The 15,693-nt window shown below is 54.4% G+C and overlaps 1 protein-coding gene across 1 annotated transcript in view; it reads left to right on the top strand.

Moving 5' to 3' along the window:
* Positions 1 to 15,693, top strand: part of LOC125450445 (A-kinase anchor protein 13-like) — a 159,932-nt gene that overhangs the window by 16,927 nt on the left and 127,312 nt on the right. Inside the window, exons 7-8 of the mRNA XM_059642987.1 lie at positions 1,402 to 1,441; positions 3,741 to 3,861. Of these exons, the coding sequence (XP_059498970.1) occupies positions 1,402 to 1,441; positions 3,741 to 3,861 (161 nt within the window). The remainder of the gene's footprint in view (positions 1 to 1,401; positions 1,442 to 3,740; positions 3,862 to 15,693) is intronic.

Here is a 15,693-nt window from a genome sequence, read left to right as displayed (position 1 = left end):
GCTCAGGAATCAGGTTGAGGCCTGGTCTCCAGGATTGAGCTGAAGCCTAGTCTCTGGGATCGGGCTGAAGCCTGGTCGCCAGGATGGGGCTGAAGCCCAGTCTCTGGGATCGGGCTGAAGCCTGGTCTCCGGGATCGAGCTGAAGCCTAGTCTCCGGGATCGGGTTGATGCGTGGTCCCCGGGATCGGGTTGAGGCCTGGTCCCCGGGATCGGGTTGAGGCCCGGTCTCCGGGATCGGGTTGAGGCCCGGTCTCTGGGAACGGGTTGAGGCCCGGTCTCCGGGATCGGGTTGATGCGTGGTCCCCGGGATCGGGTTGAGGCCTGGTCCCCGGGATCGGGTTGAGACCCGGTCTCCGGGATCGGGTTGATGCCTGGTCCCCGGCATCGGGTTGAGGCCTGGTCCCCGGCATCGGGTTGAGGCCCGGTCTCTGGGATCGGGTTGAGGCCTGGTCCCCGGCATCGGGTTGAGGCCCGGTCTCCGGGATCGGGTTGAGGCCTGGTCTCCGGCATCGGGTTGAGGCCCGGTTTCTGGGATCGGGTTGAGGCCTGGTCTCCGGAATCGGGTTGAGGCCTGGTCTCCGGGATCGGATTGAGGCCTGGTCGCCGACATCGGGTTGAGGCCCGGTCTCCGGGATCGGGTTGAGGCCTGGTCTCCGGGATCGGGATGAGGCCTGGTCCTGGGAACTCCATGATGGCCACTGACTTGAGCTCTCGTGCTGACCTGTGACCCCAAGTCGGGGGGTGGTGGAGGGGGCGGGGTGTTGTCCGTGTGAGAGAAGCAAGCGGGGAAGGAGTGCGACCCCCTACTCACTTTGATGGTTGAGAGATGTGGGCGGGGGTTGGGGACAAAGGTGACCGAGGCAGGATTCCCATGAGCGAGAGTTGGTGGGGGGTGGGGGGGGGGAGGGGGGGTGAGCTGCTCCCTCCTGCGAGCCCTCCCTTCACCCCATCCCCCACCTGCGCACACACCCACCACCCTCCTCCTCACCATCCCAGGCCTTTCGGAAGTGGTGAGGCCGCAGGAGTTGATGTCACTGAGTGTGAAGCTTCCTGTCTAGAGACTGCCTCACCGTGCGGTCTCCAAGCAGCAGAGCCACATCACACACACGGAGAGAGAGAGAGAGAGAGAACCTCCAGATCCCCATGGGATCTTGCTGAATGCCCCCCACCCCCCCCACAAACTTGCTGGCAGCACGGGCTGGGGTAGACGCAGGCCCTGGGCTCTCGGACTGGGGCCTGGTTCCTCAGGGAGAGAGAGAGAGAGGTAGAAGATAACCGACAGTGGAGTGTGGTTCCTGTGTATCTCATCCCTCACGAGTGTTGGACCCCTTCCCCTCCTGGCTTTGGCACCACCCCAGGCTGTTCTTGAGCCCAGTATCATCTCCTTTGTCTTTATTACAGAGCCCGGCCTGCAGATACAGCATCAAACCACGTCGCTCAGGTAAGCTGCTGTTCCAAAAGCCATCTCCTCAAAACGTGGCCCCCCTCACAGGTCCCTCTGTGTCTTCCCCGAAACCTGGGTCCCATCATTGCAGACTTCTTCCCCCAGGGTGGAGGGATGGGCTCCGTATCATGTTGGACCCCTACAGACCGTGGGTAGAGGTTCTGGGATTCCACGTTGTGGGAGGGATGGAAGATAACGAGGTGTGGAGCTGGATGAACGCAGCAGGCCGAGCAGCGTCTTAGGAGCCCAGACCCTTCGGCCCGAAACGTCAGCCATCCTGCCCCTCTGACGCTGCTTGGCCTGCTGCTTTCATCCAGCTCTACACTTCCTTATATCGGATTCTCCAGCATCTGCAGTTCCCACTATCTCTCTATGGGAGGGATGTGATGGCACCGGGAGAAGGGGAGGGGGCAGAGGGAGATTTACCAGGACGCCACCGGGGTTGGGGGGGGGGGGGGTGCTAGAATGCTGGAGAGGGTCAGTGATGTGAGAGGGAGATTGGATGGACTGGGGTTTGTTTTCCTCAGAACGTGGCGGGGTGGTGTGGTGAGTGATTGGGATGGATTAAATGAAGTGGGGCATCAGTAGGGGAGGCGGGAGGCAACATTGACCCCTTGATCAATGACCGGGTTGCTGGGGTGGGGGGGAGGGGGTGGTGTAGATTTAAGGGGAAGGGGCAGCAAGTTTAAAGGGGATGTGAGGAAAAATCATTATCACCCAGAGGGTGGGAGGAATCTGACATTTACTGCCTGTAAGGGGTGGGAGAGGGAGAATCCCACATCACATTGAAGAAGTGTGGAGATGGGCACATGCCAAGGCAATTGGGCATGTCGGGATTCGAGAATGGTGAGGTGTAAGGTTTTGACCAGTACAGACTCAATGGGCCGAATGGCTATTTTCTGAGCTGTAGATCTCAATGACTTTGAGTTGCAGACTGTGCAGAGCGTGGGACACAGAGCTCAAGGTGGGGGCTGTAGACGACTCTTTCGGGTGTACCCCAGTGAGATGCGAACATGGGTATCACGGCTGGATCGGCCACATTTCGGTTTCGCTCCCACAACACTCAGGCCCTCAACGTCGTGGACTCCCAACCCCCAGCTGGACCGTGGGGACAGTCCTGCTTGTTCTAGGGGCAAACTAGGGGCGTCAATTGCGGAGAGCACCCCCCACCAACCCGCTATCGGAGATTCCCCACCGTGAGTGGGAACGCAGCAATTTCCTCTCCTCCATGATCTACAGCACCATCCCTCGCTGCCCAGCGATGGGAGAAATATCCATGGGAAGACGGGGTGACATCAATGACCACTTCCTGTTGCTGCTGTTTAAGGAGGAGGCTGAATGGCCTCCATGTGAGAGATAGACCAGGATCTGAGCGTCTCTTGCTGTGTACAATATGCACACTGTTAAGAATCTCTGAAGTATTGGGTTTGTTGTTTGCACAATCTGGGGGAGGAGAGGGCCTATTGCTTTATCACTCGACAGTGGATAATATCCGGGAACCTGGGTTCAAATCCCGCAGGAGCAGATGGTGGAATTAGAATTTGGTGACAGACAATCTCGGAGTAAGAGTCCAATGAGGGCCAAGAAATTGTTGCCAACTATGAAGGAAAAAAAGACCCATCTAGTTGACTAATGTATGAAACTGCCATACTTACCTTGTCTGGCCTATACGTGACTCCAGACCTGCAGCAATGCGGCTAATTTTTAAATGCCGCCCCCCCCCCCCCCCCCCCCCCACCTGCCTTGGGCAATTAGGTACAGAGCAATAAATGCTGGCCTGGCCGGCGACAACCTCGTTCCGTGAATGAATAAAGAAAAACAGGAGGGTAGTTCATTTTGACGACGCCCAAACTGTGCTATTTATGCCCAGTGATGTGCAGCTCCGAAACGTAACTCCCCCTACCACCCTGGAAGCTCAAGGTCCTGGATATAGACCCTGAACAGTTCCCAAAATCAGCTGGAGCATTGTGTGGAATGTTCTTGGGATCTGGGAAGCGACGATCCAAGTGAGACGGGGGAGTGGAATTGGAAAAATAATGGAAGCAAAAAGAGAGAGAGAGAGAGAAAGAGACTCAGGAGAGAGGCGCCCCGATGGGCCAGCACATTGCTAAAGGGGGGAACAATCTCTGTCCGTCCAATAGGGTGGATGGAGGAGTTGAGGGAGGGTTAAGGTCTGCTCCCGTGAATGTTTGGGAAGTGGCTCTCTCTCTCTATCTCTCTCTCTCTCTCGCTCTCTCTCTCCACGGCCAGTCCACGACACACAGACGCTCACCGGGAATATTGTCTCCCCACACAGTCCAGATCCCGAGGACGGGAACATCAGAGACAACACAAGCAAACACGACCTGCACACGGAAACTGGAGGAAAGGTTCATCGGACAGTGAGCTTCCTCAAGAAAATGGCTGGGATCACAAAGGTCAGAGAGAGGCTGGTCATTCCACACAATAAAACAGTGGGATGTATCGGTGTGTTACAGTGAGGGGTGCGGGGTGTATCGGTGTGTTACAGTGAGGGGTGTGGGGTGTATCGGTGTGTTACAGTGAGGGGTGTGGGGGATATCGGTGTGTTACAGTGAGGGGTGTGGGGTGTATCGGTGTGTTACAGTGAGGGGTGTGGGGTGTATCGGTGTACTACAGTGAGGGGTGTGGGGGAAATCGGTGTGTTACAGTGAGGGGTGCGGGGTATAACGGTGTGTTACACTGAAGGGTGTGGGGTGTATCGGTGTGTTACAGTGAGGGGTGCGGGGTATATCGGTGTGTTACAGTGAGGGGTGAGGGGTATATCGGTGTGTTACAGTAAGGGGTGCGGGGTATGTCGGTCTGTTACACTGAGTGGTTTGGGGTGTACAGGTGTGTTACAGTGAGGGTTGTGGGGTATATCTGTGTTTTACAGTGAGAGGTGTGGCGTCTAACGGTGTGTTACAGTGAGGGGTGTGGGGTGTATCGGTCTGTTACACTGAGGGGAGTGGGGTATATCGGTGTGTTACAGTGAGGGGTGGGGGGTATATCGGTGAGTTACAGTGAGGGGTGCAGGGTATATCGGTGTGTTACAGTGAGGGGTGTGGGGTGTATCGGTGTGTTATAGTGAGGGGTGTGGGGTGTATCGGTCTGTTACAGTGAGGGGTGTGGAGTATATCGGTGTGTTACAGTGAGACTGTGGTGTATATCGATGTGTTACAGTGAGGGATGTGGGGTATATCGGTGTGTTACAGTGAGGGGTGTGGGGTATATCGGTGTGTTACAGTGAGGGGTGGGGGGTATATCGGTGAGTTACAGTGAGGGGTGCGGGGTATATCGGTGTGTTACAGTGAGGGGTGTGGGGTGTATCGGTGTGTTATAGTGAGGGGTGTGGGGTGTATCGGTCTGTTACAGTGAGGGGTGTGGAGTATATCGGTGTGTTACAGTGAGACTGTGGTGTATATCGATGTGTTACAGTGAGGGGTGTGGGGTATATCGGTGTGTTACAGTGACGGGTGCGGGGTATATCAGTGTGTTACAGTGAGGGCTGTGGGGTATATCAGTGTGTTACAGTGAGGGGTGAGGGGTATATCAGTGTGTTACAGTAAGGGGTGTGCGGTATGTTGGTCTGTTACACTGAGTGGTTTGGGGTGTACCGGTGTGTTACAGTGAGGGTTGTGGGGTATATCGGTGTGTAACAGTGAGGGGTGCGGGGTATATTGGTGTGTTACAGTGCGGGGTGTGGGGTATATTGGTGTCTTACAGTGAGGGGTGTGGGGTGTATTGGTCTGTTACAGTGACGAGTGAGTGGGATATTGGTTTGTTGCAGTGAGGGGTGCGAGGTATATCGGTGTGTTACAGTGAGGGGTGTGGGGTATATCGGTGTGTTACAGTGAGGGGTGTGGGGTATATCTGTGTTTTACAGTGAGTGGTGAGGGGTATATCAGTGTGTTGCAGTGAGGGGTGCGGGGTATATCGGTGTGTTACAGTGAGGGGTGGGGGGTATATCGGTGAGTTACAGTGAGGGGTGCGGGGTATATCGGTGTGTTACAGTGATGGGTGTGGGATGTTTTGTTGTGTTACAGTGAGGGGTGTGGGGTACATCGGTGTGTTACAGAGAGGTGTGTGGGGTATATTGGTGTGTTACAGTGAGGGGTGTGCGGGATATCGGTGTGTTGCAGTGAGGGGTGTCGGGTATATAGGTGTGTTACAGTGAGGGGTGTGGGGTATGTCGGTGTGTTACAGTGAGGGGTGTGGGTTACATCGGTGTGTTACATTGAGGGGTGTGGGCTATATCAGTGTGTTACAGTGAGGGGTGTGTTGTATATCAGTGTGTTACAGTGAGGGGTGCGGGGTATATCGGTGTGTTACAGTGAGGGGTGTGGGGTATATCGGTCTGTTACAGTGAGGGGTGTGGGGTATGTCGGTGTGTTACAGTGAGGGGTGCGGGGTATAACAATGTGTTACACTGAGGGGTGTGGGGTGTATCGGTGTGGTACAGTGAGGGGTGCGGGGTATAACAGTGTGTTACAGTGAGGGGTGCGGGGTATATCGGTGTGTTACAGTGAGGGGTGTGGGGTATATCGGTGTGTTACAGTGAGGGGTGTGGGGTATATCGGTGTGTTACAGTGAGACTGTGGTGTATATCGGTGTGTTACAGTGAGGGGTGTGGGGTGTATCGGTGTGTTACAGTGAGGGGTGCGGGGTTAATCGGTGTGTTACAGTGAGGGGTGTGGGGTATATCGGTGTGTTACAGTGAGACTGTGGTGTATATCGGTGTGTTACAGTGAGGGGTGTGGGGTGTATCGGTGTGTTACAGTGAGGGGTGCGGGGTTAATCGGTGTGTTACAGTGAGGGGTGCGGGGTGTATCGCTGTGTTACAGTGAGGGGTGTGGGGTGTATCGGTGTGTTACAGTGAGAGGTGTGGGGTATATCGGTGTGTTACAGTGAGGGGTGCGGGGTGTATCGGTGTGTGACAGTGAGGGGTGCGGGGTGTATCGATGTGTTACAGTGAGGGGTGTGGGGTATAACGGTGTGTTACAGTGACTGGTGTGGGGTGTATCGGTGTGTTACAGTGAGGGGTGTGGGGGATATCGGTGTGTTACAATGAGGGGTGTGGGATGTATCGGTGTGTTACATTGAGGGGTGTGGGGTATATCAGTGTGTTACAGTGAGGGGTGTGGGGTATATCGGTGTGTTACAGTGAGGGGTGCGGGGTTAATCGGTGTGTTACAGTGAGGGGTGTGGGGTGTATCGCTGTGTTACAGTGAGGGGTGTGGGGTGTATTGGTGTGTTACAGTGAGAGGTGTGGGGTATATCGGTGTGTTACAGTGAGGGGTGCGGGGAGTATCGGTGTGTGACAGTGAGGGGTGTGGGGTGTATCGATGTGTTACAGTGAGGGGTGTGGCGTATAACGGTGTGTTACAGTGAGGGGTGTGGGGTGTATCGGTGTGTTACAGTGAGGGGTGTGGGGTGTATCGGTGTGTTACAGTGAGGGGTGCGGAGTATATCGGTGTGTTACAGTGAGGGGTGTGGGGTGTATCGGTGTGTGACAGTGAGGGGTGTGGGGTATATCGGTGTGTTACAGTGAGGGGTGCGGGGTGTATCGATGTGTTACAGTGAGGGGTGTGGGGTATATCGGTGTGATACAGTGAGGGGTGTGGGGTATATCGGTGTGTAACAGTGAGGGGTGTGGGGGATATCAGTGTGTTACAGTGAGGGGTGTGGGGTATATCGGTGTGTTACAGTGAGGGGTGCGGGGTATATCGGTGTGTTACAGTGAGGGGTGTGGGGGATATCAGTGTGTTACAGTGAGGGGTGTGGGGTATATCGGTGTGTTACAGTGAGGAGAGCGGGGTCTATCGGTGTGTTACAGTGACGGGTGTGGGGTATTTTGGTGTTTTACAGTGAGGGGTGTGGGTTATGATGGTGTGTTACACTGAGTGGTTTGGGGTGTATCGGTGAGTGACAGTGAGGGGTGTGGGGTATATCGGTGTGTAACAGTGAGGGGTGTGGGGTGTATCGGTGTGTTACAGTGAGGGGTGTGGGGTATATCGGTGTGTAACAGTGAGGGGTGTGGGGTATATCCGTGTGTAACAGTGAGGGGTGTGGAGTGTATCGGTGTGTTACAGTGAGGGGTGTGGGGTATATCGGTGTGTAACAGTGAGGGGCGTGGGGTATATCGGTGTCTTACAGTGAGGGGTGAGGGGCGTATCGGTGTGTTACAGTGAGGGGTGTGGGGTATATCAGTGTTTTACAGTGAGTGGTGAGGGGTATATCAGTGTGTTGCAGTGAGGGGTGCGGGGTATATCGGTGTGTTACAGCGAGGGGTGTCGGGTCTAACGGTGTGTAACAGTGAGGGGTGTGGGGTGTATTGGTCTGTTACACTGAGGGGAGTGGGGTATATCGGTGTGTTACAGTGAGGGGTGGGGGGTATATCGGTGAGTTACAGTGAGGGGTGTGGGGTATATCGGTGTGTTACAGTGAGGGGTGTGCAGGATATCGGTGTGTTGCAGTGAGGGGTGTCGGGTATATCGGTGTGTTACAGTGAGGGGTGTGGGGTATATCGGTGTGTTACACTGAGGGGTGTGGGGTGTATCGGTGTGTTACAGTGAGGGGTGTGGGGTATATCGGTGTGTTACTGTGAGGGGTGTGGGGTATATCGGTCTGTTACAGTGAGAGGTTTGGGATGTATCGGTGTGTTACAGTGAGGGATGTGGGGTATATCGGTGTGTTACAGTGAGGGGTGTGGGGTGTATTGGTCTGTTACACTGAGGGGAGTGGGGTATATCGGTGTGTTACAGTGAGGGGTGGGGGGTATATCGGTGAGTTACAGTGAGGGGTGTGGGGTATATCGGTGTGTTACAGTGAGGGGTGTGGGGTATATCGGTCTGTTACAGTGAGAGGTTTGGGATGTATCGGTGTGTTACAGTGAGGGATGTGGGGTATATCGGTGTGTTACAGTGAGGGGTGCGGGGTTAATCGGTGTGTTACAGTGAGGGGTGTGGGGTGTATCGGTGTGTTACAGTGAGGTGTGGGGTATATCGGTGTGTTACAGTGAGGGGTGTGGGGTGTATCGCTGTGTTACAGTGAGGGGTGTGGGGTGTATCGGTGTGTTACAGTGAGGGGTGCGGGGTATATCGGTGTGTTACAGTGAGGGATGTGGGGTATATTGGTGTGTTACAGTGAGGGGTGCGGGGTTAATCGGTGTGTTACAGTGAGGTGTGGGGTATATCGGTGTGTTACAGTGAGGGGTGTGGGGTGTATCGGTGTGTTACAGTGAGGGGTGTGGGGTATATCGGTGTGTTACAGTGAGGTGTGTGGGGTATATCGGTGTGTTACAGTGAGGGGTGTGGGGTATATCGGTGTGTTTCAGTGAGGGGTGTGGAGTATATCGGTGTGTTACAGTGAGGGGTGTGGGGTATATCGGTGTGTTACAGTGAGGGGTGCGGGGTGTATCGATGTGTTACAGTGATGGGTGTGGGGTATATCGGTGTGTTACAGTGTGGGGTGTGGGGTGTATCGGTGTGTTACAGTGAGGGGTGTGGGGTATATCGGTGTGTTACAGTGAGGGGTGCGGGGTGTATCGATGTGTTACAGTGATGGGTGTGGGGTATATCGGTGTGTTACAGTGAGGGGTGTGGGGTGTATCGGTGTGTTACAGTGAGGGGTGTGGGGTGTATCGGTGTGTTACAGTGAGGGGTGTGGGGTATATCGGTGTGTTACAGTGAGGGGTGTGGGGTGTATCGGTGTGTTACAGTGAGGGGTGTGGGGTGTATCGATGTGTTACAGTGAGGGGTGTGGGGTGTATCGGTGTGTTACAGTGAGGGGTGTGGGGTGTATCGGTGTGTTACAGTGAGGGGTGTGGGGTGTATCGGTGTGTTACAGTGAGGGGTGTGCGGTATATCGGTCTGTTACAGTGAGGGGTGTGGGGTGTATCGGTGTGTTACAGTGACGGGTGTGGGGTGTATCGGTGTATCACAGTGAGGGGATTGGGGTGTATCGGTGTGTTACAGTGAGGGGTGTGGGGTGTATCGGCTTGTTACAGTGAGGGGTGTGGGGTATAACGGTGTGTTACACTGAGGGGTGTGGGGTGTATCGGTGTGTTACAGTGAGAGGTGTGGGTTTTATCGGTGTGTTCCACTGAGGGGTATGGGGGATATCAGTGTGTTGCAGTGAGGGGTGTGGGGTGTATCAGTTTATTACCGTGAGGGGTGAGGGGTATATCGATGTGTTACAGTGAGGGGAGCGGGGTCTATCGGTGTGTTACAGTGAGGGGTGTGGGGTATTTCGGTGTTTTACAGTGAGGGGTGTGGGTTATATTGGTGTGTTACAGCGAGGGGTGTGGGGTATATTGGTCTGTTACACTGAGTGGTTTGGGGTGTATCGGTGTGTGACAGTGACGGGTGTGGGGTATATCAGAGTGTAACAGTGAGGGGTGTGGGGTATATTGGTGTCTTACAGTGAGGGGTGAGGTGGATATCGGTGTGTTACTGTGAGGGGTGCGGGGTATATCGGTGTGTTACAGTGAGGGGTGTGGGGTATATCGGTCTGTTACAGTGAGAGGTTTGGGATGTATCGGTGTGTTACATTGAGGGGTGTGGGGTATATCGGTGTGTTACAGTGAGGGATGTGGGGTATATCGGTGTGTTACTGTGAGGGGTGCGGGGTATATCGGTGTGTTACAGCGAGGGGTGTCGGGTCTAACGGTGTGTAACAGTGAGGGGTGTGGGGTGTATTGGTCTGTTACACTGAGGGGAGTGGGGTATATCGGTGTGTTACAGTGAGGGGTGGGGGGTATATCGGTGAGTTACAGTGAGGGGTGTGGGGTATATCGGTGTGTTACAGTGAGGGGTGTGCGGGATATCGGTGTGTTGCAGTGAGGGGTGTCGGGTATATCGGTGTGTTACAGTGTGGGGTGTGGGGTATATCGGTGTGTTACACTGAGGGGTGTGGGGTGTATCGGTGTGTTACAGTGAGGGGTGTGGGGTATATCGGTGTGTTACTGTGAGGGGTGTGGGGTATATCGGTCTGTTACAGTGAGAGGTTTGGGATGTATCGGTGTGTTACAGTGAGGGATGTGGGGTATATCGGTGTGTTACAGTGAGGGGTGTGGGGTGTATTGGTCTGTTACACTGAGGGGAGTGGGGTATATCGGTGTGTTACAGTGAGGGGTGGGGGGTATATCGGTGAGTTACAGTGAGGGGTGTGGGGTATATCGGTGTGTTACAGTGAGGGGTGTGGGGTATATCGGTCTGTTACAGTGAGAGGTTTGGGATGTATCGGTGTGTTACAGTGAGGGATGTGGGGTATATCGGTGTGTTACAGTGAGGGGTGCGGGGTTAATCGGTGTGTTACAGTGAGGGGTGTGGGGTGTATCGGTGTGTTACAGTGAGGTGTGGGGTATATCGGTGTGTTACAGTGAGGGGTGTGGGGTGTATCGCTGTGTTACAGTGAGGGGTGTGGGGTGTATCGGTGTGTTACAGTGAGGGGTGCGGGGTATATCGGTGTGTTACAGTGAGGGATGTGGGGTATATTGGTGTGTTACAGTGAGGGGTGCGGGGTTAATCGGTGTGTTACAGTGAGGTGTGGGGTATATCGGTGTGTTACAGTGAGGGGTGTGGGGTGTATCGGTGTGTTACAGTGAGGGGTGTGGGGTATATCGGTGTGTTACAGTGAGGTGTGTGGGGTATATCGGTGTGTTACAGTGAGGGGTGTGGGGTATATCGGTGTGTTTCAGTGAGGGGTGTGGAGTATATCGGTGTGTTACAGTGAGGGGTGTGGGGTATATCGGTGTGTTACAGTGAGGGGTGCGGGGTGTATCGATGTGTTACAGTGATGGGTGTGGGGTATATCGGTGTGTTACAGTGTGGGGTGTGGGGTGTATCGGTGTGTTACAGTGAGGGGTGTGGGGTATATCGGTGTGTTACAGTGAGGGGTGCGGGGTGTATCGATGTGTTACAGTGATGGGTGTGGGGTATATCGGTGTGTTACAGTGAGGGGTGTGGGGTGTATCGGTGTGTTACAGTGAGGGGTGTGGGGTGTATCGGTGTGTTACAGTGAGGGGTGTGGGGTATATCGGTGTGTTACAGTGAGGGGTGTGGGGTGTATCGGTGTGTTACAGTGAGGGGTGTGGGGTGTATCGATGTGTTACAGTGAGGGGTGTGGGGTGTATCGGTGTGTTACAGTGAGGGGTGTGGGGTGTATCGGTGTGTTACAGTGAGGGGTGTGGGGTGTATCGGTGTGTTACAGTGAGGGGTGTGCGGTATATCGGTCTGTTACAGTGAGGGGTGTGGGGTGTATCGGTGTGTTACAGTGACGGGTGTGGGGTGTATCGGTGTATCACAGTGAGGGGATTGGGGTGTATCGGTGTGTTACAGTGAGGGGTGTGGGGTGTATCGGCTTGTTACAGTGAGGGGTGTGGGGTATAACGGTGTGTTACACTGAGGGGTGTGTGGTGTATCGGTGTGTTACAGTGAGAGGTGTGGGTTTTATCGGTGTGTTCCACTGAGGGGTATGGGGGATATCAGTGTGTTGCAGTGAGGGGTGTTGGGTGTATCAGTTTATTACCGTGAGGGGTGAGGGGTATATCGATGTGTTACAGTGAGGGGAGCGGGGTCTATCGGTGTGTTACAGTGAGGGGTGTGGGGTATTTCGGTGTTTTACAGTGAGGGGTGTGGGTTATATTGGTGTGTTACAGCGAGGGGTGTGGGGTATATTGGTCTGTTACACTGAGTGGTTTGGGGTGTATCGGTGTGTTACAGTGACGGGTGTGGGGTATATCAGAGTGTAACAGTGAGGGGTGTGGGGTATATTGGTGTCTTACAGTGAGGGGTGAGGTGGATATCGGTGTGTTACAGTGAGGGGTGTGGGGTATATCGGTGTGTTACTGTGAGGGGTGCGGGGTATATCGGTGTGTTACAGTGAGGGGTGTGGGGTATATCGGTCTGTTACAGTGAGAGGTTTGGGATGTATCGGTGTGTTACATTGAGGGGTGTGGGGTATATCGGTGTGTTACAGTGAGGGATGTGGGGTATATCGGTGTGTTACTGTGAGGGGTGCGGGGTATATCGGTGTGTTACAGTGAGGGGTGTGGGTTATATCGGTCTGTTACAGTGAGAGGTTTGGGATGTATCGGTGTGTTACAGTGAGGGGTGCGGGGTTAATCGGTGTGTTACAGTGAGGGGTGTGGGGTGTATCGGTGTGTTACAGTGAGGTGTGGGGTATATCGGTGTGTTACAGTGAGGGGTGTGGGGTATATCGGTGTGTTACAGTGAGGGGTGTTGGGTGTATCGGTGTGTTACAGTGAGGGGTGTGGGGTGTATCGGTGTGTTACAGTGAGGGGTGTGGGGTATATCCGTGTGTAACCGTGAGGGGTGTGGGGCGTATCGGTGTCATACAGTAAGGGATGAGGGGGATATCGGTGTGTTGCAGTGAGGGGTGTGGGATGTATCGGTTTGTTACAGTGAGGGGTGCGGGGTATATCGGTGTGTTACAGTGAGGGGTGTGGGGTATATCGGTGTGTTACAGTGAGGGGTGTGGGGTGTATCGGTGTGTTACAGTGACGGGTGTGGGGTGTATCGGTGTGTAACAGTGAGGGGTGTGGGGTATATCGGTGTGTTACAGCGAGGGGTGCGGGGTTTATCGGTGTGTTACAGTGAGGGGTGTGGGGTGTATCGGTGTGTTACAGTGAGGTGTGTGGGGTGTATCGGTGAGTTACAGTGAGGGGTGAGGGGTATATCGGTGTGTAACAGTGAGGGGTGTGGGGTATATCGGTGTGTTACAGCGAGGGGTGCGGGGTTTATCGGTGTGTTACAGTGAGGGGTGTGGGGTGCAAAGGTGTGTTACAGTGAGGTGTGGGGTATATCGGTGAGTTACAGTAAGGGGTGTGGGGTATATCGGTGTGTAACAGTGAGGGGTGTGGGGTGTATCGGTGTGATACAGTGAGGGGTGTGGGGTATACCAGTGTGTTACAGTGAGGGGTGTGGGGTGCAAAGGTGTGTTACAGTGAGGTGTGGGGTATATCGGTGTGTTACAGTGAGGGGTGTGCGGGACATCGGTGTGTTACAGTGAGGGGTGTGGGGTGTATCGGTGTGTTACAGTGACGGGTGTGGGGTGTATCGGTGTGTTACAGTGAGGGGATTGTGGTGTATCGGTGTGTCACAGTGAGGGGTGTGGGGTGTATCGGTGTGTTACAGTGAGGGGTGTGGGGTATATCCGTGTGTAACCGTGAGGGGTGTGGGGTGTATCGGTGTGTTACAGTGAGGGGTGTGGGGTGTATCGGTGTGTTACAGTGAGGGGTGTGGGGTATATCGGTGTGTAACAGTGAGGGGTGTAGGGTATATTGGTGTCTTACAGTGAGGGGTGAGGGGGATATCGGTGTGTTGCAGTGAGGGGTGTGGGATGTATCGGTTTGTTACAGTGAGGGGTGCGGGGTATATCGGTGTGTTACAGTGACGGGTGTGGGGTGTATCGGTGTGTAACAGTGAGGGGTGTGGGGTATATCGGTGTGTTACAGCGAGGGGTGCGGGGTTTATCGGTGTGTTACAGTGAGGGGTGTGGGGTGTATCGGTGTGTTACTGTGAGGTGTGGGGTATATCGGTGTGTTACAGTGAGGTGTGTGGGGTGTATCGGTGTGTTACAGTGAGGGGTGTGGGGTGTATCGGTGTGTTACAGTGAGGTGTGGGGTATATCGGTGTGTTACAGTGAGGGATGTGGGGTATATCGGTGTGTTACAGTGAGGGGTGTTGGGTGTATCGGTGTGTTACAGTGAGGGGTGTGGGGTGTATCGGTGTGTTACAGTGAGGGGTGTGGGGTATATCCGTGTGTAACCGTGAGGGGTGTGGGGCGTATCGGTGTCATACAGTAAGGGATGAGGGGGATATCGGTGTGTTGCAGTGAGGGGTGTGGGATGTATCGGTTTGTTACAGTGAGGGGTGCGGGGTATATCGGTGTGTTACAGTGAGGGGTGTGGGGTATATCGGTGTGTTACAGTGAGGGGTGTGGGGTGTATCGGTGTGTTACAGTGAGGGGTGTGGGGTATATCGGTGTGTTACAGTGAGGGGTGTGGGGTGTATCGGTGTGTAACAGTGAGGGGTGTGGGGTATATCGGTGTGTTACAGCGAGGGGTGCGGGGTTTATCGGTGTGTTACAGTGAGGGGTGTGGGGTGTATCGGTGTGTTACAGTGAGGTGTGTGGGGTGTATCGGTGAGTTACAGTGAGGGGTGAGGGGTATATCGGTGTGTAACAGTGAGGGGTGTGGGGTATATCGGTGTGTTACAGCGAGGGGTGCGGGGTTTATCGGTGTGTTACAGTGAGGGGTGTGGGGTGCAAAGGTGTGTTACAGTGAGGTGTGGGGTATATCGGTGTGTTACAGTGAGGTGTGTGGGGTGTATCGGTGAGTTACAGTGAGGGGTGTGGGGTATATCGGTGTGTAACAGTGAGGGGTGTGCGGTGTATCGGTGTGATACAGTGAGGGGTGTGGGGTATACCAGTGTGTTACAGTGAGGGGTGTGGGGTGCAAAGGTGTGTTACAGTGAGGTGTGGGGTATATCGGTGTGTTACAGTGAGGTGTGTGGGGTGTATCGGTGAGTTACAGTGAGGGGTGTGGGGTGTATCGGTGTGTTACAGTGAGGGGTGTGGGGTATATCGGTGTGTCACAGTGAGGGGTGTGTGGTGTATCGGTGTGTAACAGTGAGGGGTGCGGGGTGTATCGGTGTGTTACAGTGAGGGGTGTGGGGTGTATCGGTGTGTTACAGTGTGGGGTGTGGGGTGTATAAGTGTGTTACAGTGAGGGTTGCGGGGTATATCGGTGTGTAACAGTGAGGGGTGTGGGGTATATCGGTGTGTTACAGTGAGTGGTGTGGTGTATATCGGTGTGTTACAGTGAGTGGTGCGGGGTATAACTGTGTGTTACATTGACGGGTGTGGGGTATATCAGTGTGTTACAGTCAGGGATGTGGGGTATATCGGTGTGTTACAGTGAGGGGTGTGGGGTGTATCGGTCTGATACAGTGAGGAGTGTGGGGTATATCGGTCTGTTACAGTGAGTGGTTTGGGATGTATCGGTGTGTTACATTGAGGGGTGCGGGGTATATCAGTGTGTTACAGTGAGACTGTGGTGTATATCGGTGTGTTACAGTGAGGGGTGTGGGGTGTATCGGTGTGTTACAGTGAGGGGTGTGGGGTATATCGGTGTGTTACAGTGAGGGGTGTGGGGTATAACTGTGTGTTACAGTGAGGGGTGTGGGGTGTATCGGTGTGTTACAGTGAGGGGTGTGCGGGATATCGGT

The sequence above is a fragment of the Stegostoma tigrinum genome, chromosome 47 (assembly GCF_030684315.1).
Source record: "Stegostoma tigrinum isolate sSteTig4 chromosome 47, sSteTig4.hap1, whole genome shotgun sequence".
NCBI lineage: Eukaryota > Metazoa > Chordata > Chondrichthyes > Orectolobiformes > Stegostomatidae > Stegostoma > Stegostoma tigrinum.
This window is presented reverse-complemented; position numbering and strand designations above follow the sequence as displayed.